General features: G+C 49.8%; 6 protein-coding genes across 6 annotated transcripts; all 6 read right to left on the bottom strand.

Moving 5' to 3' along the window:
* Nucleotides 1-26: 26 nt before the first annotated feature.
* N7509_010743 (FUSC family protein) lies at nucleotides 27-3,305 on the bottom strand (the record flags this gene model as incomplete). Its single annotated transcript, XM_056635380.1, has 5 exons — nucleotides 27-133; nucleotides 201-362; nucleotides 456-1,505; nucleotides 1,578-1,980; nucleotides 2,040-3,305. The coding sequence occupies 5 exons, from the start codon at nucleotides 3,303-3,305 to the stop codon at nucleotides 27-29; spliced, it is 2,988 nt and encodes a 995-aa protein (XP_056486000.1).
* A 579-nt stretch (nucleotides 3,306-3,884) lies between these two features.
* N7509_010742 (uncharacterized protein) lies at nucleotides 3,885-4,142 on the bottom strand (the record flags this gene model as incomplete). The annotated part of the gene is made up of 1 exon (XM_056635379.1): nucleotides 3,885-4,142. The coding sequence occupies one exon, from the start codon at nucleotides 4,140-4,142 to the stop codon at nucleotides 3,885-3,887; it is 258 nt and encodes an 85-aa protein (XP_056485999.1).
* A 1,030-nt stretch (nucleotides 4,143-5,172) lies between these two features.
* On the bottom strand, nucleotides 5,173-6,695 carry N7509_010741 (uncharacterized protein; the record flags this gene model as incomplete). The annotated part of the gene is made up of 2 exons (XM_056635378.1): nucleotides 5,173-6,429; nucleotides 6,477-6,695. The coding sequence occupies 2 exons, from the start codon at nucleotides 6,693-6,695 to the stop codon at nucleotides 5,173-5,175; spliced, it is 1,476 nt and encodes a 491-aa protein (XP_056485998.1).
* Nucleotides 6,696-7,457: 762 nt separating this feature from the next.
* On the bottom strand, nucleotides 7,458-9,834 carry N7509_010740 (RMD1 family protein; the record flags this gene model as incomplete). Its single annotated transcript, XM_056635377.1, has 4 exons — nucleotides 7,458-7,723; nucleotides 7,792-7,977; nucleotides 8,029-9,646; nucleotides 9,781-9,834. 4 exons carry the CDS (start codon nucleotides 9,832-9,834, stop codon nucleotides 7,458-7,460), a joined length of 2,124 nt encoding a protein of 707 aa, XP_056485997.1.
* Nucleotides 9,835-10,581: 747 nt separating this feature from the next.
* On the bottom strand, nucleotides 10,582-12,916 carry N7509_010739 (uncharacterized protein; the record flags this gene model as incomplete). Its single annotated transcript, XM_056635376.1, has 2 exons — nucleotides 10,582-12,353; nucleotides 12,415-12,916. 2 exons carry the CDS (start codon nucleotides 12,914-12,916, stop codon nucleotides 10,582-10,584), a joined length of 2,274 nt encoding a protein of 757 aa, XP_056485996.1.
* A 6,793-nt stretch (nucleotides 12,917-19,709) lies between these two features.
* Nucleotides 19,710-21,139, bottom strand: N7509_010738 (putative C2H2 finger domain protein; the record flags this gene model as incomplete). The annotated part of the gene is made up of 3 exons (XM_056635375.1): nucleotides 19,710-20,483; nucleotides 20,538-20,677; nucleotides 20,743-21,139. 3 exons carry the CDS (start codon nucleotides 21,137-21,139, stop codon nucleotides 19,710-19,712), a joined length of 1,311 nt encoding a protein of 436 aa, XP_056485995.1.
* Between the last annotated feature and the right edge of the window lie 669 nt (nucleotides 21,140-21,808).

The raw sequence follows: 21,808 nt of genomic DNA, 5'->3' as shown, positions 1-21,808 counted from the left end.
TAGTACATTGTATATAGTTACTTCGATCAAACTCGCAAGGCACCAATTAGATCTCCTTCCGGGGCCGGGAAGATGTGAGCCAGCTCCGTGGTGATTTGAATCACCTCATTCGACAACTGGCGGCTCATAATGACTATTTCATGTCAGTACAACTGGAGCGTTCAAGGGGCCCTGGGGAAAGCATTCTTAAGCGAACTTACTATAAGCGTAAAGCAAGACATAGTCTTCATCATTTGTCGTGACAGACACGCGTTTATCTTGACGATATCGAGATATATGTGCCAGAAGTTCATCACGGGGACGGTCAACATTCGTAGGAAAATCGCTGAAGGTATGTCCAACCTCAACAGCCGCTGCTATAGCTGCAGGAGAAGTCAGGCGTTAGAAAAGAGTAATACTTGTGTAATCTTTGAGTCGATAACGGTGAAACCGGTTATCGTGAAATTGGAACTTACTTGTAAGTAAATTGGCGATGCAATCAGACATTCTCTGTCTAGCAGTGGTAGTGTGTTGCAGAAGCGAAAGCTGCCCTTCTGAAGGTACACCCAGTCCAGAGAGAATCAGGTCCATGGAATGAAAGTTGTCCACAATATCTCTTGTTCGGCGAATCACGCTACCGTATGCAGAATCTGGAAACGGCTCTTTCAATTCGATTTCAGAACGCGCGGATGCTTGCATGGGGTCAAGCCGAGAGAGAAGGTGTTCAACCTCGGCTTTGTCATGATCGTTCATATAAAGAATAGGCATGTTTGCCCCATCCCTGGATATGGTATTCAACGGGTCTGATTCCCAAATGAATGCCAACCTGAGCCACAGCGATTGCAGGGTTTCATCAAGTTTTGTTCGTGCGCGAATGGGCCATATTCCTCGCGTAATTATGATGCCCCAAACATTGCCAGCAATGACGGAGACGACTCGGCGGAGAACGATCGAAGTGATATCGAGATGTTCGGCCCCATCATCAGTATCAATTTGCGACTGTGAGTAAGCGTAAAGCACAGAGAGGTTGTAGGTTAGTAGGATGAATCGGCCCATAGGCCCTTGCCCCTTGACAATAATCAAGTAGAAGGGTCCAATCCCCATGACAAGGCCCGTAAGTATGAGCTTAAAAGCATCACCTCCTGCGAGGTACCAAGCACCCAGCGAACCAAGGCCCCCGAGACATGTACCGAGGAAGCGAGCAAAACCGGCGGTATTTGACGCCCCGATGGTCATGGAGCATACCAACATGTACGAGATGAGACCCCATTCTCCCCTCCATGATATATAAAGTGGTCTGGTCACGGATATGAAGGAAGGCAGGGCATAAAGCGCCGCTCCAATGCCTACTTTTAGAGCAAACTTGATCTCATCCTTTCGCAGGAAATCAAACACTCTCACAGGATCCTTCCTCCCTCCTTGGTGATGTGTTCGTCCTCGGTATGGGTCTTGCGGCCGACCACGGATATTGAGCGGCTGTAAAGAGCTTCGGGTGTCGACCGCACGGTGGCGTCCCGACAAAGGCGCTAGCGAGAGTCAAATTAGTGCCGCTCTTCTCGAACACTTTCTATGTTATACATCTATATGCATTCACTTACCTTCACCTGAACCTCGCACGTCTTCATTCCGACGAGTCGGCCACCATGGAAGACGGAGCCAGCTCCAAGACTTCCCGGCAGGTCTTTCATCAACCTCAAGCTGCAGATCCTCCAACACCAATAAAAGGGATCGCAGCTGCTCGCTCAGCTTGAGTAAACCAACGGAGAAATATTCGCAATTAGCGAAGATTTCTTCAAGGCTCGCTTTGTCTACCTGAGCTGGAGATATCATCTGCCAATCTCGTCGAAGCGAATGAAACGCAGCACGCCGAGATTCTTCATATAAGTCTATTGCTTCATTGATGCGGGAAATCACTCCCTCGCTTATTGAAAGACGGCGGTCGGGTGCAGATCCGAAAGAAGCTTCTTCAAATGTTTCTTTCAGGGCAACAGCAAGCGATAGCTACCAGGCATCTGTGAGCAAAAAGTTTGGGTATGGATAGATTACGTGATCGCACTTACGATAGAGATCTCGAGACGAGATGTTAGTTGCTGAAAGATTTCAGCGGGAGATTGAATCGAAGAGGACTGTTGTCTAGTTTGTGAAGCCGAACTTGACGATTCATTGTCGACATCTTGTGTGTATGTTGGCGAGCCGACACTTGACTCGCTCGTCAATCTCGAATTTTCAGATAGAGGAGGGGTAGAAAGCTGGCCTTTCATTCTTGAAGGCTGTGGAAGTTCTGTACATTTAGTTGGTGCAAGCAATTCAGACTGCAAGGCCAGTACACTGCGCAGACCCCCTAGGCCGTGGGTAATATCTTGCATTAATTGCACAAGTTCTTCCTCAAGAGAATACTCTCGATTCGTCCCAGCGACATAGTGCTCGAGCTTTGTCTCGCTTAGTAGCTGCTTCAAGTGGCCAAAGGTTTTGTCATGGTGTGAAGAGAGATGGAGGAAGTCGGCTGTTTTGAGTTCCCGGTCTGTACCTCGGAGAAAGCTCTCCGTAAGAGTCATCAACATCATTGAGGTTGTACCCATCAAGGTAGAAAAGTCTCCACGAAATTTATTCCGGGCAGAAACGGGCATTATCGAGAAAGATACGGCCGTTGAGACTCCAATACCCAAAAGCAGCATCCTGAGTATCTGGGAGATTTTTGTGAAGGAAAGATCACCTGTTTGTATAGCACCTTCTTTGGTAATGACCAGAATCGAGGCCAAAGAAGCCAAAGAGCATGCAACATTGACGAGCGGGTCTTGGAGTCTCTGTTTGATCCATCCAATAAACCCGAAACCACCCAGGACGAAGACGACCAGAACCACAGCATGACCTATTTCAATCAAGTCATGCTTTCTATGGAAGACAATGGTCACCCACATGCTAGACAATGACAGAAACGTCGCAAAAAGAAATGCGACGGAGGCGCATATCAGCGCCCTGTACATGCTGCCCTGCGATCTTGCCGGGTGGAAGTAAATGGTGATGGTCGCTACTAGATGTTTGCCATATTGCTGACCCAGAAGTTTCCCAATAAATGGAATAAAAACCGCTAGAGATGCGAGTAAATACGCAAGGCTGCACTTGAAGATACTGACGCCATGCTCAGAGGTGATCAACGCCTGTGCCTTGCGCCACGACCTTGAAAGTTGCCCTAGAAGTCGCCGGGGAAGCCGCTCTCGTGGGCCAGATTCTTCACTCATAAGAAAAGGCTGAAACTCATTCTGTTGATCGTGATCGCCAAGGTGCATATTGATAGGTTCCCCTTCATGCAGGTTCGATATCGGCATGGTCTGCCGCAACACTGGAGCCTTGATGGTCAGCGGAGTGAGGCATACCTGGTGGATCGTACTTACTTCAAAGGGAGAATGACCCATAGACGCCAAAAAGTAAATAAGATAGCACCATCAGCTCCCTCTAGTCTCATAAACCATGATGCTTCTCATCTCCATGTCATCCATGTCGATCTCCTATGTTCATCTCCATCCGCCCCCTCTTTTTGCCACCGCCTTTGTTAACTGCACTTCTTTTGTCTGATAATATCACTACACTATGCCTAATTGGAACATTGAGCCATACTGGGAATAGTATCAACACCATTTTATACCCTAGTGTGGAACAAATTGAACTCTTAGCAGATCTCATATTGTGAGCTTCGTTATACTACATCATAGAGAAAACTTTTCGTGCCACAGGAATCATGATTTCAGCCAACCTTCAACAAGCCTGTAGACTACTAGTATAGTCACAATGAGTTCGAGGAAGTCGTCGCCAAGTTGTCATGGAATCGTCCAAACACATTCAATATAGACTGCCACAGCTCCAGGGACCAGCTCTTTTCATATCAACAGAGCCATTCCAGGGCATATTTAAAGACCCGAGATAGTGCCCACCTCCCTGCCCGCATCCTTGCAACACTTCTTGAAGCAGGACTTGACACCATCACCATCCACCCAGCAGTGGTAGGTCGAGAATTGGGTGTTGTAGCTGTCCAGTCCGCACTGCTTTCCGCAGTTATAGGTGGGGGCCACAGCACCGACGTGGGGCGTGTTTTCGCAAAAGTAGCCCGTGCTAGCCAGGGCTCCGAGAGGGAGGAGAAGCGTGGTAAATCCTCCGAGGAACTTCATTTCGATAGGCTTCAAATTTTTTTAAAAAAAAATGTTAGAAAAGTCGGGAGCTCTTTGCTTAACTGTCCTTCTTTGTTACGCAAGCAACTTACTGTGTAAAAGGACTGGGTAGTTGGTGTGGAACAGGTGGAAATACTAGTAGTTAACCAAGACGAGACGGAGAAGATTTTGCAGACTGAAATCGGATTCCTATTCAAGATCTTTATACCCTATTTTCCCCAGCTTGGCTGATCGTTCTAGTAAATTCAATGAGTATGTTGCTTCGCGGAATGATACCCCATCCTTTTACAGCAATTGTCAACCAAACCAATAGTATCTGACTAGAAGATTTCGGAGACGTCTATTTTGAGATTGCTCGTATTCGAAGGATTGCTTGGCATGATGACTAGACAGGCATCAAAGGTCTCCAAATCCTACAAATGCGAACAAGATTCCGTGAGAATGATTGTCGAGACAGATTTGACCTCGTACAAAGTGTGTGATATTCAAGAAAAAAACGATAGTTTTCTAGTTAAAGAAGAGATTGTCAATGCTATTTCCATTAAATCAATTCAGCTATTTGAAGAATCCGATACGCATCAACTCTGTGAAACTCAGCTCGCCAAGCCAAATACGATGGGGTGGAGCCTACCCCTGGGCGATCTTGGCCCTGTAGAGCAAATACAAGATCGACCCTTTCGTGTTTACGACGCTTGAGTTCTGATTCTTCAAGCTAAATTCGAATTCCGCCTAGCTTCTTGACGAGACAATACATTTAGTGAGACAATGCCCCACCGTGTATATTTCAATCAACCTCGGCATCTCATAGATAAAAATCTGCAGCTTCCAGTTCTTTATTGTGAAGTAGGTATCTTTACGTTGGAGGATGGTAGTTTGTTTTGAGACCAGTTACTAGTACTAGTTCTAAACTTCATAAAAGTCATCTTGGGACAGAGAACTCATGCTCTCGATCGCTACTCGTTTTATGAACATGACTATAAGACTAGTATATTGCAGTATAATTTCTTTAATTGATATAACCCTGACTATTTCAAACGTTTCCAAGTTCCTCTATTATCTTATCCCATGCCCGTGGTAAAAGCGTCCCCATAAGCCAGTGGTTACCAGTATGGTCTTGACCAAGCATCGTAAAAAGGTTGAAGCCTTTGTACGGCTCGCCCACGTTTTCATAGTAGTACATGAGCATCGTTCCTAACGGATTCACTCTGTCCCTCGAAGTATCCCCTTGGTGCACAACAGCTGCCCTAAAATCGACCGTGTTTATTAAGTCTGCCTTGACCATATTATTTAGAACTATTGGTAGGGCATTTGCCTCCCCGAAAAGCACCCCGGGTGTTTTACCCGCGTCGATATCTTGGTAGCCGGTTCTCATAAAAGCACGAACCTGCTGCTCTGTGGATTGTTCATTAAAATGTTGGCGGTGACTGAGTGCAATGGGTCCAATCGGCCCTCTTGCTTCTTGTGATGAGAGAAATGTATAGGTTCCCAGCGTTAGATTTTGAAGAAAAACCCCCGCTGAGTTAATAAACTCTGGAAGCCGAAAGCGAGAGTTTAAGAGACTCAAAATCGTAATTGGGCGCATTGTTGGTTCTGACAATGCCATTGCTCGCGTTACCCACGCAATAAGTGCATCCCCACCACTACAGAGCACTCCAGAATCGCGACACGAATGTGTTTCGCGAATCTGTTTCTGGGCAAGGTTTTTCATCCTGTCCAAAAAGATCTTCGGAAGAAAGATAACACGCCTTTCTCGAGGGGCGTCCCATGTATTGTTCCACAAGTACCGAGATAAGAATTTGATAAGACCCATACCTTTCAGACGCCTTTTTTCGAGTTTCAGATCTTCCCAATTCTCGGGGTTGGACGAAACTGCCTCACGAAGAGGGTCTTTCCGTGAACCACTGATGGTAGGAATATCTTCTTCGCGTCCGGCTAATACCGATGACCAGGCAGCGAGGAGAGCCTGGCCCCCAAACGCGTCCATCAGCGCGTGAGGCCAGACCAGAGATACCAGGGTTGCATCTCGGAAAGAGGATATATGGAGAGATATCAATGGCAGTTTCTCCTGCACTAGCTGCTGGAAGGTTGGGAAGCTTTGCCGTGTAACAAATGGCTTGAAGTCTTCAGAAATTGGTTGGATTGATGGACCGGCAGTCCGTGTTGGGAATTGACAAGCCACCGGGTGGTTCTGAATTTCCACGTCGAAAGTCTGATGGGTGAAGAAAGTCTTTCTTGAATCTTCTTCCCCCGAGATGTTCGGGACACAGACCTCTAGGTCTCCGTTCTCCTAATTGACGTTAGTGAAGCCCGGTCAAACCAGGAAAATACCCTTACCTTCCATCGTAGCCGACCACCGAGTTTCTTCCAATCCCCAATCTCCAATAGTCGTGCCAAAGCATTGTTCAATTGTTCAGGGTCAAGAACATCATTAAATCTCATCAGCCAGGATACGAAACAGCGATTTGTCTTATCGCTGTCGAATGGGTATAGCGGGTAAATGTCCCCAGGGACAAGATTGGCACCTGGCAGGTGTCTTTCAGCAGACATTGTCATTTTGCGAAGGTCGCGGGGGAATGCTCAAAATCGAGTGAGTCGCGCTAAGGTAATATAAAGATATGACGCTTTCTCTTTTTTCAGGCGAAAAGGCCAAGAGCAAACTTTGGTGTGATGGGTAACTTGTTTCCACAGGGGGGACGCAAGGCAGGTTCAAACTTAGTTTGCGCGATGATCCCTCTCAAACTTGAACAGGATCCTGAATGGCCCCCCCCAATTTGAGTTATTTTTCCTCCCACCCTGACTTTAGTGAAGGTTTCGTGAGAATAGCGTGTTTCGCATGTCTTTGACTCTGAATTAGCCTCACCTAGGTTGAGACTTTATTTTCCCGTTAGAGTCAAACGCTTTAATGTCGACCCGCCGAACCCCATAGTCTATAGATGCCCCTAAATCCTAAGGGGGTAAAATGTACCTGTGCTAGCACTGTGGGGCTGGGTGCTTAGTTTCGGGGCATCCAGCCATCAATAATACCAAAAATGCAGCTCCATCCCACCTTTGGGATCTCGTTTACAGCTCTAGACATTTTGGTCCTTGTATGTATGTGCTCGCAAATGGATAGTCAGTTTAGATCGCGATCGACACTTGTAGCTCAAGCATAGCACGCTTTAATTGATGTCAAGAAGTAGTCTCGAGTACTAGATAATTTAAAAAAAGAACTGTACGTAACAGAATAATGTGCCCGTCCAAAACTCCATACACCTTCCATATTTCCGTGTGCGATGTTGAAATCGAATACATAATGAAAGAACGAGCGAGCAACGCCTAGAGGCCTCCCATCAGGCCACTGACACCCATGTCAGGCCCGCCGGTCGGAGCAAGAGAGGGGCAGATACATCCTGCCGGGATATTAGGGTAGGACCAGCCTGGAGATGGGGATGGGGACGGAGGAGAGCGTCCCATTGCGCGGGCGATGATGCTGGCCGGCGTTGTGCCTTGACTAGCGTGGAGAAGGCCAAAACGGAGGAAGACTTCAGAGAGAGTTACGAGGATGGAGATGACAATGAGAACGATGACAACCCATGTTTGATCTAGATTTGTTTTGTCAGTGCTGTTTAGATGCATCGGTGAGTAATCAATGGGTTGGGGCGTGGCGTACAAGATGTGCGGTTGTCAGCGATGGAGTCTGAGAGGATCTCTGCTAGATCGAGGAACACCCGGCAGCGTTCATTTAAAACCTGGATCCGAGGTTTGATTTCGAGGTACTCGCGGACGGCAATGTAAAGGGGGTAGAGTGTTGGCTCGCTTTCCCAGAAGAAATTCGGAACGTCGAGCATGTTTGATGCTGGAGATTGTTAGCGTTGCATGGTATTGATGGCATGACGTGCCCACTCACAAAGATTGACCTCGACTCGGCTCTTGAAAAGTCGTCCCAGAATCCGGAAGACCTCTTCACGCTTCATGCCGAGCTGACCGGTCATAGCGAGTCTTCGTGGTACATCCTTCGCATCAGCCATCTGACGCGCCATAACCTCCTCAAAGAAACACAACTTGGTACTCTGAGAGATACCATGACTGATTGCTAGTTTGATCATGTGGTCCCCACTGCGGAGTGTGATCATATCGTTGTAAACGCGAGGCCGAGAGATCTCAGTCGAGTATTCGAAATGAAATTCCTCTGTCTCGAAATCCTCTTCATGGAGAGGCATGGTTGTCAGTGGGATAGGAGTACCAGTAGCCGAAGATGTAGCGAATGCCAGATCCGCCAATAAATCCTTCTCCTGGCGTTCTGTAAAGTTCCAAAACACCACAACACCATAGCTGAAAACAAACATCTCGGCGACATTGTACAGGGTTCGTGCAGGCCGGTCAGGCATGGAGGACGACGACGGTTTGACCGGGGAGGCCGAGCGAGCTCTCATCAGAGCTTGACCATCATCGGAGCTGTGTCTTCGACGACGAGGTCGAAGGTCCAGATTGTGTTCTTCACTCGACTGGCCATCCGGATCGGGCGTACGATCCTGAAGCCGCGCATCCTCCTCAGAAACCCGAGTCAGGAACTCATGATGTTCCTCCCTCGAGGCAGTACCCGGGTCTTGTGGTGACGCTTCATGATGATGTTCTTCCTCTGGCCTATTGCGACCACCGACAGAATGCTCCTCTGCCTCTCCCATCCAGTCATCGTGATGGTCTCTCTGCTCATTCCTTTCAATTTCCTCATCCAGTAGCGACTTGCCGCCCGGGAATTTCAACACGGGGCTACTGCGTAACCGATATCCCTCATGGCCTGGCACAAGCGGCAAATGATACGCTGTGTACAAACAATCATCATACAGCTTGGTCCTAGCACCATGCCACTCCTTCACAAACGAAGCGACAGACCCCATTTTATACGCCTGCGCCGTACAATAAGCTGTAACCCGCGCAAGTTTCTCCGTCCGCCTAGCCTTAGGCAAGCGCTCCGCATAACTCTTCGCGCGCTCAGGAGTTCGTCGCTTGCGAATTACCTCCTCATCCGCCCTCAGTGGCGCAACATCATTATCGATCGAGAAGTCCCCAACACTGAGCCGTTTCTGCGCAAGGAGAGCCTGCCTCACAGCCTCGGGCTCAACGTGCTTATCACGCGCGATGCGCGCAACAAGCTCCTCGTCTACTTGATCAGCATGGCCATCCGCTTGATCCTCATCTTCATCGTCCTCGCCTTCGTCTGGCTCGCCTACTCCCCCAGTATCCGGCAACAGCACGAGTTTCTCACTAACTTTCGTCGTGCGTGGTGGGAGGCGCGGCTGGGCAGCGAGTCGGCTATTAGATGTCGTGGAACTGCCTGCTCCACCAATCAAACCGCTGGCCGAAGCAAGTCTGCGCGAGCGCGAAATTGGCGGCGGGTGCCGCTGCTGCATGGACGGGACGTCGGAGGCATATTGTAAGACATTGTCGACGGTGATGAAGCGAGTCGCGGGGGATCTGCGGCGTCGGGGGGTGGAGGCTTGTTGTTGGTCGCGTGAGTCGGTTACCTATTGTGAATGGGAAGAATGTACATCAGCAAATGTAAGGGATTTTCCGTTGGGTGTTGGAGATGAAGCTGCGGCGGCAGCCGCCGCAGCAGCAGCAGCAGTGAACGGGATAATTGCTTTTCGCGGATACGTACCAGAACGGTCGGGCTGCGTTGACTGGTTCCCCGGCCTCGAGCGGGGGGAGTCATTGTGAAGCGTCCTTTTATGCCCAAGAGGATTGGACTTCAATTGCACAAGACGTGGAGAATGAGGTCAACTCGGAGCTTGCGAGAGTATCCCACCGCCGTTGAGCTGCTGCTGGCACAGAATCAAGCGCGCTAGACCAATTACGGACTAGTGGGGGTCAACGGTGACGATGTAATTTATATTATGTGTATCAGTACCGTATGGGTCGTATGGATCCCGTGACTCTGCCACGTGTCTACCTGCCAATGATAGCATGAGGCAAGCGCCACCGGCCCACAGTCGGCCCAGCGAACCAGAGATGCGCGAATCCGGGGTAGAATCCAGGCTGATCTGCGGCCAAGGAGAAAATAGAGATACATATACGACTATGAGGTGGAAGAGGATTTGACGTCAAGTCGAGTTTTTTTTTATTGCATGTCGTAGAGACATACTATGCGTATGAACCGGAAAGCATCACTTGGATGCAGCCGTAGGGAATGCAATTCTATATCACAGATCATGGGAATGCAGATAAAAATGTGCTGATGGGGAGATAAACAAGGCATGCAGGTGAAGAAAAGTTGAGAAATGAAGGCAGTAAAATATCAATAATCACCTGAGCCGGGAAAAGACCGTAGAGCCGTAGAACGCCGAAATAACCATCTGTCGAAAAGAACGGTTGACCTCGCTGTTTGAGGGGGACCAATCGATCACCATGCAAAAAGAAAAGAAAAACAATAAATAAGATAAGGAAATAAGGAAATAAAGAATCATGAGATGATACCTTCGTCGCGGAGACGTCGGTTCTCATCCCAGATCTCCTGCTTCATTTGCTGTAGTCGTTTGTGCTGCTTCTCTAGTTTGTCCACATCCCGTTGGATGGGCTGAGCTTGCTTGGCCAGTGTCTCATGCAAGGCCGAGTACTTGGCATAATACTCCTTGAACTTCTCCGATTTGTCCAGCAATCGTTTCCGGAGAACCTCCTGGGTCATAGATGGAGATGCACTTCCCGTGCTGCCGCTGGAGGTACTAACTGCGCGGCGCCGTTTGTGCTCAAGGTTGCCAGTGGTAATTAGATGTCCATCTCTCTCAGACTCGGACCCAAGATCTGGGTCCGCCTTGCGCTTCCGGGGATTTCCCGCGGGCAAGGTCTTGCTTGCAGTCCTGCCAATGACAGGACCTGGACGAGTTGGCTTGTTACGGGTTGAGTCGAGGGGCGTAGGCTTGGTGGATGTTGGTCTGGCGGGAACGGGTTTGGGGGCGGGCTTTGGAGGCGCAGATTTACTCGGAGGTGGTTGGGCCGAGGCCTTGGTGGGAAGGGGCTTGTGAGGACCATTGGCCGACGCTGCAGGTTTTGATGGTGGGCGTGCAGCTGTGCCGGTAGCCTTGCTGTTTCGGGCAAGTTGAGAAATAAGAGGCGAGGATGAAGATGAACCTGATGACTGGTTTTGACTGTCGGAACGATTGCGACCATGGGCATTTTCAGATGCGCTTGCGGGAGGAGATGAACCCAGAGGGGATGGCTTTTGGGGCGAGGTCGAGGGTCGAGGGGCAGGTCGCTTAGAGGAAGGGGTAGGTTGAGATGACTCGAGCTTCGGTGTGGATGTCTGCGCCTTTGAGACCTTAGGAGTAGAAGCGACGGGCTTCACAGGTTGGGGTTTGGCCGCGGATTGGGTCTTTTTGATTGGAGCTGTGGCCGGTGCCTTTTTGCTTTCCTTCGGACGCGGAGCGGGAGCTGGTGCAGGCTGAGGTGAGGGGGCATCGAGCATATCGTCATCCTCATCGTCAGAAGAGTTGACGAACTCCGCCGATTTGAACTTGCCCTCGGGCTTTGCAGGAGCAGGCTTGCTGGCAGTCTTCTTTGTCACTCGGCCCGTCAGCGTGCTGTTATTGGCACTCTTTCCCTTCAGTTGCTTCTTCGATCCATCCTTCTCCTTGGATTTCTGAGTTGGCCGAGGTGCATCCGATGCCTTGGCACGGTCGGTCTCGTCGGCTCGGTCCTCGGCACCATCCACCTGGATCCGTGGCGTGGTAGCCTTCTTTGTGGGCACATTGCTGGCACTTATAGTGTGAAGGTTGAGGCGTGAAAGGCATTTTCCCTTGCCACGTTCCTCCTTCGGAAGTAGCATTTGCCAGAGTTTGTCGGTTCGGGAGATGCGCATGCGATCGAAGGCGGAGATGGCGTTTTGAATGGCGTTTTCTCGGTCGTCATCATTTGGGTAAGGGAACTTCCACATATCGAGATCCTTGTAGATCTTATCTCTCAAGTCAAACTTTTCTCTGTTGAGACGATTCTCCACGCCAAACTTCTTTGCGAGTGTAGTAATATCATCGGGAGGAGCGCATGTGAGGCGGGAGAGGTACTGGGTGGAAACAGCGCGGACGGCAAGAAGGTGGACGAAGGGGGTCTTGAGGGCTTCGAGACGAATATCGCTCTTGGATTGCGAGGGGGCGGAGGTCGGGGCGAGGGCGGGTGATCCGGCGGCGCCGAGCTTGGGACTCGGGTGCAGGCTCCCCATCCCAGAGGCTCCGAGGCGGCGGGCTTTGTAATCACGTTAGCATCTGTCTTCAAAAGCACAGTAGTGAAAGCAGCAAGTCAATACATTTGTCTTTAGGGCCTCCCGAGCGGATTGACATCCGATTGCCCTTGTTGACCTTGGCTAGAGCCTTCAGCTCATCCGGGTGCGAGACTAGGTAGGACTGTTTGGCTTCTTTTTCCCGTTCGTGGGCACTGAGGCCCGCTTGCAGGGTCTCCAAGGCCTTGGAGACATCCTCGGTATCCTCCTTGGCCTTTGCGACCTCCAAGCTGTGACTCAGGACTCCGGCAAAATAGAGGGTCCGCTTATCGGAGGTCTCGTAGACCTCGGAGCGGTGAGTTTCGGGGTAGGCGTGGAAGGACTCGGTTTTTCCAGCGTACTGGAGGGATGGATGTTTTCCCAGACGAACTCGGGCCGATTGGCCTTTTTGCATACTGCTGATGAGTTCATCTAGGGTGTTCTGGGCGAGAGCCAGCCGCATGAACTGGGCTCGTGTGGCGGCGGGCTCCCCAGCCTGACTCTCCGCCCGGAGAGTCAAACCATCCTGGGGGATTTCCAAAACAGTCATGGTGAAGATGAGAAAATCTGGGAGGGGAGGGAGAAGAAGCGTCGAGACGGGCAGGGTCGGATGGCAGCGTGAGAGCTGCAGGTCAGGCGGCCAACTGCACGAGTCGAGGAAAGACCATACGCCATAAGGTGGTAGCAAACAAATGGGCCGAAACTGGCAGGACGCTGAAAAGAGAGTGTGAAGGTATGAACAGAGTAGAGGGGGAGAGAGAGAGGGTGAGGAGGGGAGAGAGAGAAAGTCAGATGGAGGAGTAAGAGGGAGAATCGGAAGTGGTGAGGAGGAGAATAAGGCGAAGCGGAGAGTGGGGAGAGCTGACGGGCGATTCCCTGGCAGGGGAGTCTTCGCAGTGCAGGGTGTATTGGTATTACAATACCCAGTTCACGGTACCCAATAGGCAAGACTACTAGTCTGTAGTAAGTTACTCCGTACCCGGGTTGGTCTCCGGAAGCCACCATCTATACGGACGACCCCATCGGGTATTACCATACCATTTATATTACTTACGTATCTTTGTCTTTGTACCTTTCAGTCTATTCTTATGACACCCCCCCCCCCAAAGAGTGTACTATTCTTATGGCATTCAATCCCCTCTATCAATGGTATGCTTTGTTTTGTTTCTTGTTTTTCCCATTTATTTTTGACTCTCTTCCTTTGTATTCATTCTTTTTTTTTTGACTCTTTGGTTCCCGCCGACCTGAAATCTAGACCTCCGAGCTGTAACCCTGTCCCCCCCCTCATACAAACTCACCTCCGAATCGGAGTGGGACGACAGGTCCAGAATGGGTCTTCCCAAATCCCAGCGGAGACGGGTGTGGCCGGAGTCTTTCCTTCAATACAATACAGTGGCCGGACTACTATACACAAGTATACTCCAGAGTGACAGAGTATAGAATGTATTTTGTCTGCTACTCTGTCTGCTACTTTTGCATCATCATGCTGCTTCTACTGCTACTGTTGCTACTCCTGCTGCCCTGCTTTGCCTTCCGCTGCCCTGCTCTGTACATGCCGGGCTGTGACGGCCGATCACCCGAAGAATGCCAGAACCCCTCTCATGCAGGTGTACCACTGGGACGGAGTACCACTGACTACACTAGCAGTCGTCGATGGGATTAAATTTCCCGGCCTCCCATGGTCATTCGTCACGGCTCTGTACGACCGAGGCTCCGTTGCACCGTCCCTGTTCTGTTCTGCTCGTTTCTGCTCTGTCTTGACCAATACAACTCTCCTGTTCAGACGAGAGGAAAAGTAAACTCTGGATATGAGCATGAGTATGGTCCATACTCTCTATGCCTATGTCCAGCTCACTGGACTCAAACACGTTCTAATCCGATCCCATCTGGGTGGATAAGCATGCCGTGGATCCCTTGCGCCACGCCTCTCACTGCGCATACATAGCCTGAGACAGGGGATATTACTAACGACTTTTGCAGGATGATTGGAAAGCGGTGCCTGACTCGGCCGGGTTTCCTCCGCACTGACTAGCCCATGACTAGCCCGTGGAACGCTTCCGGCTTTCTGGACTACTTACATGGATACAGTACTCCGTACTCCATCTACGGAATAAAAAAATAATCATGACATGACTCGGACCCTGCAGATTTCCCATTCGTCTCCAGCAACCCCAATCTCAATCTCGATCCCATCTCATTTTCTAGCCCATTCCCAGTTCCGACGCCCACACTCAAAATCAAAGCCAATCCAATCCAACTCAACTTTTCGGAACGGCCTCGCCAAAACCTTCCAAATAAACATACCCTCGCCCCAACCGCCACAGTCGCTTCCCCCGCTCTCTCCTCATCGTTCTCTAGGAAAACGTATTACATTACTCCGTATACATACTATGTACCCATTACCTCCTCACCCGGCACCGTCAAGGTGGACCTGCAGAGCGGGGATCTGCCCGGGTTAGCCGCCAGAATCACCATCATCGCGCTCCCGTCGGCTATACCAGAGGCAGTAAAATAACCCACTCCAGTTGGCACTCGTCGGGGTCCCCTCCCGACCGCGGCGTTCATCGGGACGTAGATGTGCACAGGGGTGGTTATCGAGGGCGTCTAGGCGGACCATAGGAGTATGTAGATCAATACTAGGATGGAAGACAAGAAACCCCCACCAAGTACTTTAATTACTCAGTACCCTGGTCTCGTCGATGAACATACTGATATGTACAAGAATCTCCGCAAGGGAAAGAGTTGCTGCTATGTACTTCTTGGTATACCGCTGTGCGATGTAAGTACAATCCGGTGTAACTTGTCCTAAGACCCTCGAATACAGATTTCCATAGCAACAACTCTCATTGCCTGGGGGTAGACGAAGGTCCTCCTTGCAGGCCAATAGCTATAGGTGGGCCAGCACTTTAGTCGCCACCCAGCACATACCCAAGTACCAGCACTAGTAACTAACATTTGCCCAAGGTACCCCCGAGGTCATTGGGCTGACCCCGTCAATCCTCGCCTTTTTCTTTTGCTCATTTATGTTAATACTGGTACTACATACATGAGTAATCACAGCCTTAAGTATCTCGGTATGGTGCAGAACTCGGTTTCCCCACCCCGTATCGGTGTCGCCGTATCGCGTCCTGCAAGGCTTACCTAGTCGGTGGTGAGAAATGGATACCCACGGCTTAGTGCGAGGGAAGAGGGCCTGTGGCTTCGAGAGGTGGATGATGGTACTACTTCGGACTTCGGACTCCATACTACTAGCATCGTAGATCTGCCGTTGAACAGCTACGAGTACGATCCCTACCACGGTCTTGTTTCCTGGACAATCCCCTTTCACAGGTACCTGAATACAAGGTCATCTATGTACACTGAACCCCATGCCTCATCACCCTTCTGTACATAAATAGTCAATTCCCGGTCGCAGGGTCCTCAGTACCCCGGTCGTCGTCGCCACAAGAATACGAGCCAAGTGTACATACGAACCCCAAGCGGGCCGTAAGCTGGTAGTAAGAACTTGAAACTGAGACACCGGCCACCACTCCTTGAAGCAGATATGCCTCGGGGGGGGCCATTTGTCCGAAAAGATAGGCGGGCGTCGCCTGATCAATTACATAGAAGATCTCAACCAAATCGATGCAGCCTGGTCTAATTCTTTCAAGTAGTATCCGAATATAGAACAACCATTACCTGTTGGGTTTCCGTAACAAGAATAATACTCGTAGTAGGGCTGAGGCTGAGGTGGAGTTTCAAGATTGGGCGCCTCAAGACCTTCCACAGGAAACAACAGGGTTCTTCCATTGAACATGGATCATGCTTACTTGACCAAATACATACAGAACCAGGTAATTGAATTGTTGATTAATCGACCACTAAGTATGTACACCGTACTCCGTCCACGCATCAAGTCGGACCATTTGCCACGAACGGTTCCTCAACTCTGCGACCGAGCGTGAGGTGGCTTAGACTCGGGGATCCTCGCTGTATCAACCCCCAGCCCCATTGTTCGTCAAAAATAGTTCACATCGGTGTTTCACTGGTTTCATTGGTTTCATTGTACTTTCATTCCCTGGTTAAAGTGCTGAAGAGACAGGGCTCCGGGTTTGCTCTTTCCTTTCCCCCATTCACCCATTCACCTACTATCCCCCTTGCGCTTTGTTCTCGATGTCACGGTATCTGGTATTCCGCTAGACCCCCCCCCCGGGCATCGGCAGAACCCAAGGCCTGGGTTAAAATATAAATTACAGGGCAAACAGCTTCCTTCTGGGTAGCGTGATGAACGGCGAGTTCTCCACTCGGAGCTCTCGGTGGGTTTGTTGGGTTATTGGCTCCACCAGCTCCGACTGCCCCTGGACTGTGGCTGCATGGGACTGGATTAGACTGGACGGGGGTTTCTTTGGTGGAATGATTGAGAGGAATCGGATTTACTGGCGCCGATCGGTCACAATTGACTGATTCTCTCTTCTCTCTGACAGTGCCTGGGATAGATAGACCCGACCTGAAAACCCCTATGAGATGAATTCTAACCAGTGGTCCTCGGGTACGGAAATATTGAAACTAGTTTTACTAGCTTGGTGACTTGTCTGCCATTTCAAGTTCATTAATTACTTTAAATTAATTTCCATCCTTGCCGGGTTGCCTGTAGCTACAAATACAAATACAAATCACTGTCCGCTACAAATGCACTGAGATCGCGGGCTCGATCTCCGTATGTCAGTCACATGGGTCAGCATGTCGTACAGAACCTATAAAGAGCGGGGTGCACGGGGAATAGTTTCAACAGGTAATTCTTGGGATTCGGATTTCAACCCATCATGGCGCTCTGATCAATATGATCTCTGCTTCATTGGCAGATCCTGTGCGACCTCAGGCTCAGACGCTCTCCATACCCTTGTTCGACATGCTCAAGCCCCCGCTGTATTTTAATCTTGACTCTCACGTTTCATGCTTGCTGATCTTCAAATTAGTGCCAATTCGTCATCTTGGTCCCATTCAAGCCAGCGGGGCTCCTGTCTCTCCCCTTGTACGGAGTACTATGCTGAGGGTCCTTACTCTGTATATCGTGTATAGAATACTATTTGCATACAATCCTAGCCCTCAAGAATATGCCTCCACAACCAGATACAATTGAGCAACCATATCATGTCTGAGGAACTTGGGGCAGTTCAATAGCTTTGGAATTATTCGAGTTCAATTTTTCACTGCGGATTTGACATTTTTTTTCCAGGATTTCTATTAACCTGAATTCAGCCAAGTACTATGACTGCGGCAACAACCTACACCATTATTAACCTCACCCCTTCAAAAGTTAATTATTCCAGATACCACTCTAGGAATACATCTGTCCTATCAAAATAGCTATTGATGTTTTCTAAGCCCCGACGATCAATACCAGACTCAATTCCATTGAAATGGAACGTCATTATGAGACGTTCACTAGATAGCTGTAAGCGCTCACTACTACTAGAATACTTCCCCTCTTTACCGTCAAGGTTGGCGAACAAACAAATATCGTCCTCAAACATTTCCCCATTTACCTAGCACATTTCTCGCTATGGAAGTCTCCCGGGGTAGTGAGCCGAGCAGGCAACTGGTTCTAGATCCTCAGCTACTATGTTTGCAAGGCGATAAAACACCGGAAGAAGCTCTACTGGAGAAAAGAGGATGTTTTGCTACTCTACAAAGATACCGATATAATCTTCACGAGATGCGCCCAAAGGTGATGGAATATGACGGTATTGTCTCATTTTTAGAGAGGGAACGGCGTTTACGGTCAACCTGCCCAAAAGAAGTGGCATTGAGACAGGTAGAGAAGGGGTATTCTGCTATTCAAAAAACACTAAATGGGCATTCACTGAATGAACTTCAAGAAGAGAGTTGGAGCTTATCCCGAAGTTGGTGGTACTGGAGCGGCTATCTAGTGGGCAGTTCGGGTCCCATGAAGAGGGCCTTTGGTTTATGGAGGTTAAATCCCATGTGGTATATGCATCCGGTTCTTGTGGAAGACTGTATAGGTCGTGGAGGATGTTGCGGTCTTGAGTGTGGATGTTGTGTCAGTCCGCAACGTGCGAAGAGTTCGGCTGGGCAACTTGGAGTTGGACACTGCACTTTAGACTGTGGGTGCTGTTTGAACATTCGAGAGGTTAACCTAGGTCACGATCGACGAGACAGATATGGCAATTCGTTTGAGCTTTCTGATGATGTTGATGATGAAGAGGGAGCCAGGAACATCGATGAATGCGGTCCCTATCATTATCGCTATTACCTTGCTTCAGTATGGGGGATCAGTGTGGATGATCCAAAGGTTCCATTGAGTGATTTTGATACACAGCTTGAATGTTCCTCGGAAGGAAGTGAGTCGACTATTTAGAAGGCTATCGCTTTCATCTACTCTGGGCTTTTGTGGTTGCTCCTGTCCATTGCTACTTAGCTAATTGAGAACCATAGCTCTGAATAAAGCTTCCATATACGCTTCCTAGGTACGGACTCAGCTTAAGGCCGTGGTCGCTGGCAGTGTTGATAGGTAATTGTATAAGGAAATTCTACTACCAATAATTTAAGGACCAATAGCTTATGGTAAAAAGAAGGTTGATATGACTGCACTTTCTATTAACACATATCGTACAGAAAAACGGAAAATCAACCTCGACAAGCTGGTATTGGTTGCGAAGAGATCCGACAATAGCATCAAAGCAAAATCTGAAAAGACAGGTAGCAATAGAAAAACAAGATATTAAGAGTAAGATGTATGAGACAGACAAGAAGGGAGGAAAAATGACAAAAAAAGAAAAGAAAAACACAGGGGCCAGTATGCGAAACTCAGACAAAGGAAAAACCAAATAGAAAAAGCAAAAATATAACCCAGATACTGACCAGACACCGCACCGTTGGGATCTTTCCCAGCAAAAATAAAACCCACATCCATATTCCCAAATCCAATAACAATGTTAACCCATATGAAGATCCTCGGTCCCACGCTCTATCTATGCTGTTTCCTCGTCTGGTCGTGTCTCGGTAAAACCATGTCATCCGCACGCAAGCAATTGAACAAAAGAAAATGAGCTGAGCAGTCAAGGGGAATGACCAACTCGTTAAAAACATGACAAAAAAAGCCCAGCTTGCAACGCGGATAGTCCCGACTCCGTAGTGTGTTTTCCCCCAGTATAGATACAAAAAAAAGGAAATGCGAAATAATGAAAAAATGATAAGAGAAACAATGACACATGGGGTAATTGGAAAAACGATGGAAATAGTTTTATTTCCATGGGAATCGGGGGTAATGCAATGAAAATCGATCGAACATAGGAAAGCGTGGATATGAAAATATCCAAGATAGTAAGCCGACATAGCCCGCCTCATACCGGAGTTCCCCAGGGGTGGTCGGCCATCCTAGGCTTGGTCTCATAGTTCTCCGGCTCGGTACTGGTAGGTCGACGGATCGTAGAGTTGGGGAAGTACATGTGAGGCGGCATCGAGGTCGGGTAGGCTGGCCCATTTGGCTCAGGGTAGGTGAAGTCATTGGCAGATCCCGGCGAGGGTATGCTGCCATGAGAGGGCGAGGCCCATCCAAGACTCGTCATGTGTGGGCTTCCGTTGACACTGTTGGGCCGATGGTCGTTGTTGGCAGGCGGCTCCAGCGGTTGGGGCGGAGCATAAGGATGCGAGGTCATCTGTGGCCGAGAGTGGGGCACGCTGCTGAAGCTTGACAGAGAAGGGGATGTCGCAGTTGGAGAAGCGCGAGGGCTACCCTGGGAGAAGTCTCCCCGCACATGAGGCGGAATAGGAGCACTGTTCATGTAGTAGTCACTGGCCGAGCGGTGCATAGTCAGTGGTGGAAGGTCACCACCCGGCGGTGACATCGACGCATGCTGGGCTGGGGAAGGAGTCGATTGAATAGAGGCATGATCAGGGAACATGCCATCCGGGCCTCGCCGTTCCTTATTTTGGCGTAGACTGGCCTCCGTTTGGGCGGCAGCCTCCTCGATCGTTCCGGTGTGGTGGTTTTGGTGACGGGTCAAGGTTGTCCGGCGCGTGAATGTTTTTTGACAGTTGGCATACGGGCATTTATAGGGTCGCTTCCCGGAGTGAATACGACGATGTCTGGCGAGCGATGAGGAATCACTGAAGGGCTGGAAAATAATCAGCAAAGGGAACTTGGCGGGAGGTCAATAACTTTTATTCACCTTGCCACAGCGCTCACACATATGGGGCTTCTCCCCGGTGTGAACCCGCGAATGCACTGTCAAGGCTGAGCGCTGAATGAACTGTTTCCCGCAGCCAGGCCAGTCGCAAGCATGAGGTCGGATGCCAGTGTGGATTCGCTCTGCATAATTAGCTGTTAGTAACGATGGTTCTTGCTGTAGGGGAAAGGGATGCTGTAAAACGCACCATGTCGCGCAAGGTCACTTCGTCGGGCAAAGCCCTTTTGACAAGTCTTGCAGTGGAATGTCTTGGGCGGTGCGTCCGCACTCAACCTCCCTGTCTGCATTGGCGCTTGTTGCATCTGCGGTTCACCAGCATATCCACCCGGAACGTATCCCATATTCCGAGGCGCGGCACCTGGAGGTTGAGCATAATAGAAGGTTTCAGCCAGTCCCGGTTCCATTTGGAGGTGTGGGTGAGGTGGGTATGCGTTGACGGGGTCGTCCACGGCACCCGGTTCAGTCTTCATTGTGGGTTGATTCAGCTGAGAGTTTTGCAGGTATTGTTGATGAAGTTGTGCTTCTGCGGCGGCGGCTGCAGCGGCTGCAGAATTCTTGCGGTTCAAGATGGTCGTGATGTCCATGACCCGACCCGACGATCAGCTGCAGACCGTGGCCAAGGACAGGTAGATAAGCTTCCTGCCGATAGCGATGCAACACGGGCTGCGCCTCGTTATTTGAGGTCGTGGTGAAGAATGATATGGCGGTCTAATTCATGCACTGGAATGCAAGGCCGCGCAGTCGAGCTGAGCTTGTTTGGGGGGCCTTGGGGCTCACTCGTGCTGACGTTGGGGTCCGAATAGAAGACACGTCTGGGAAAGGTCGTATTTGCGTAGATGAGGCGTACTCGAGTCTGATTCGAGAGATGCAATTAAGATCGAGTCAAGTTGCAATTCTGGGAACCGGCTAGGAGCGGAGTGAGAGGAAGGAGTGACGAGACAGGTGGGAAGTCTGTGGAAAAGCAGAGAGGGTCAGCTCAGATATTCAAGGAGATGCAGTTCATTGCCAATATCGCGCATTCATCACCCGAGTGTCGCGACCGCTTATCCTCATCGGCGTCGGCGTCCTCGTGCTTGGGTTTCCGAGGGATCCGCCACGCTGAGACCAAGAAGGTGGACCGGCACCAAGGATCCGTGGAGAGCGATCAGGAGAGCAAGAATCAGAGCGTCCAGTTTGATTCCGATGGTAGATGGAAGTGCTCGGAGGAAGAAAAGGGGCGCGGCGGGAAAAAAAAAAAGTCATGTCGGGCAGCG

Source organism: Penicillium cosmopolitanum (assembly GCF_028827165.1).
Source record: "Penicillium cosmopolitanum strain IBT 29677 chromosome Unknown utg000009l:1.0-9042332.0:1.0-9050551.0, whole genome shotgun sequence".
In the NCBI taxonomy this organism is placed as follows: domain Eukaryota; kingdom Fungi; phylum Ascomycota; class Eurotiomycetes; order Eurotiales; family Aspergillaceae; genus Penicillium; species Penicillium cosmopolitanum.
Note: the sequence above shows the minus strand (reverse complement) of the source record. Positions and strands in the feature narration are given on the sequence as shown.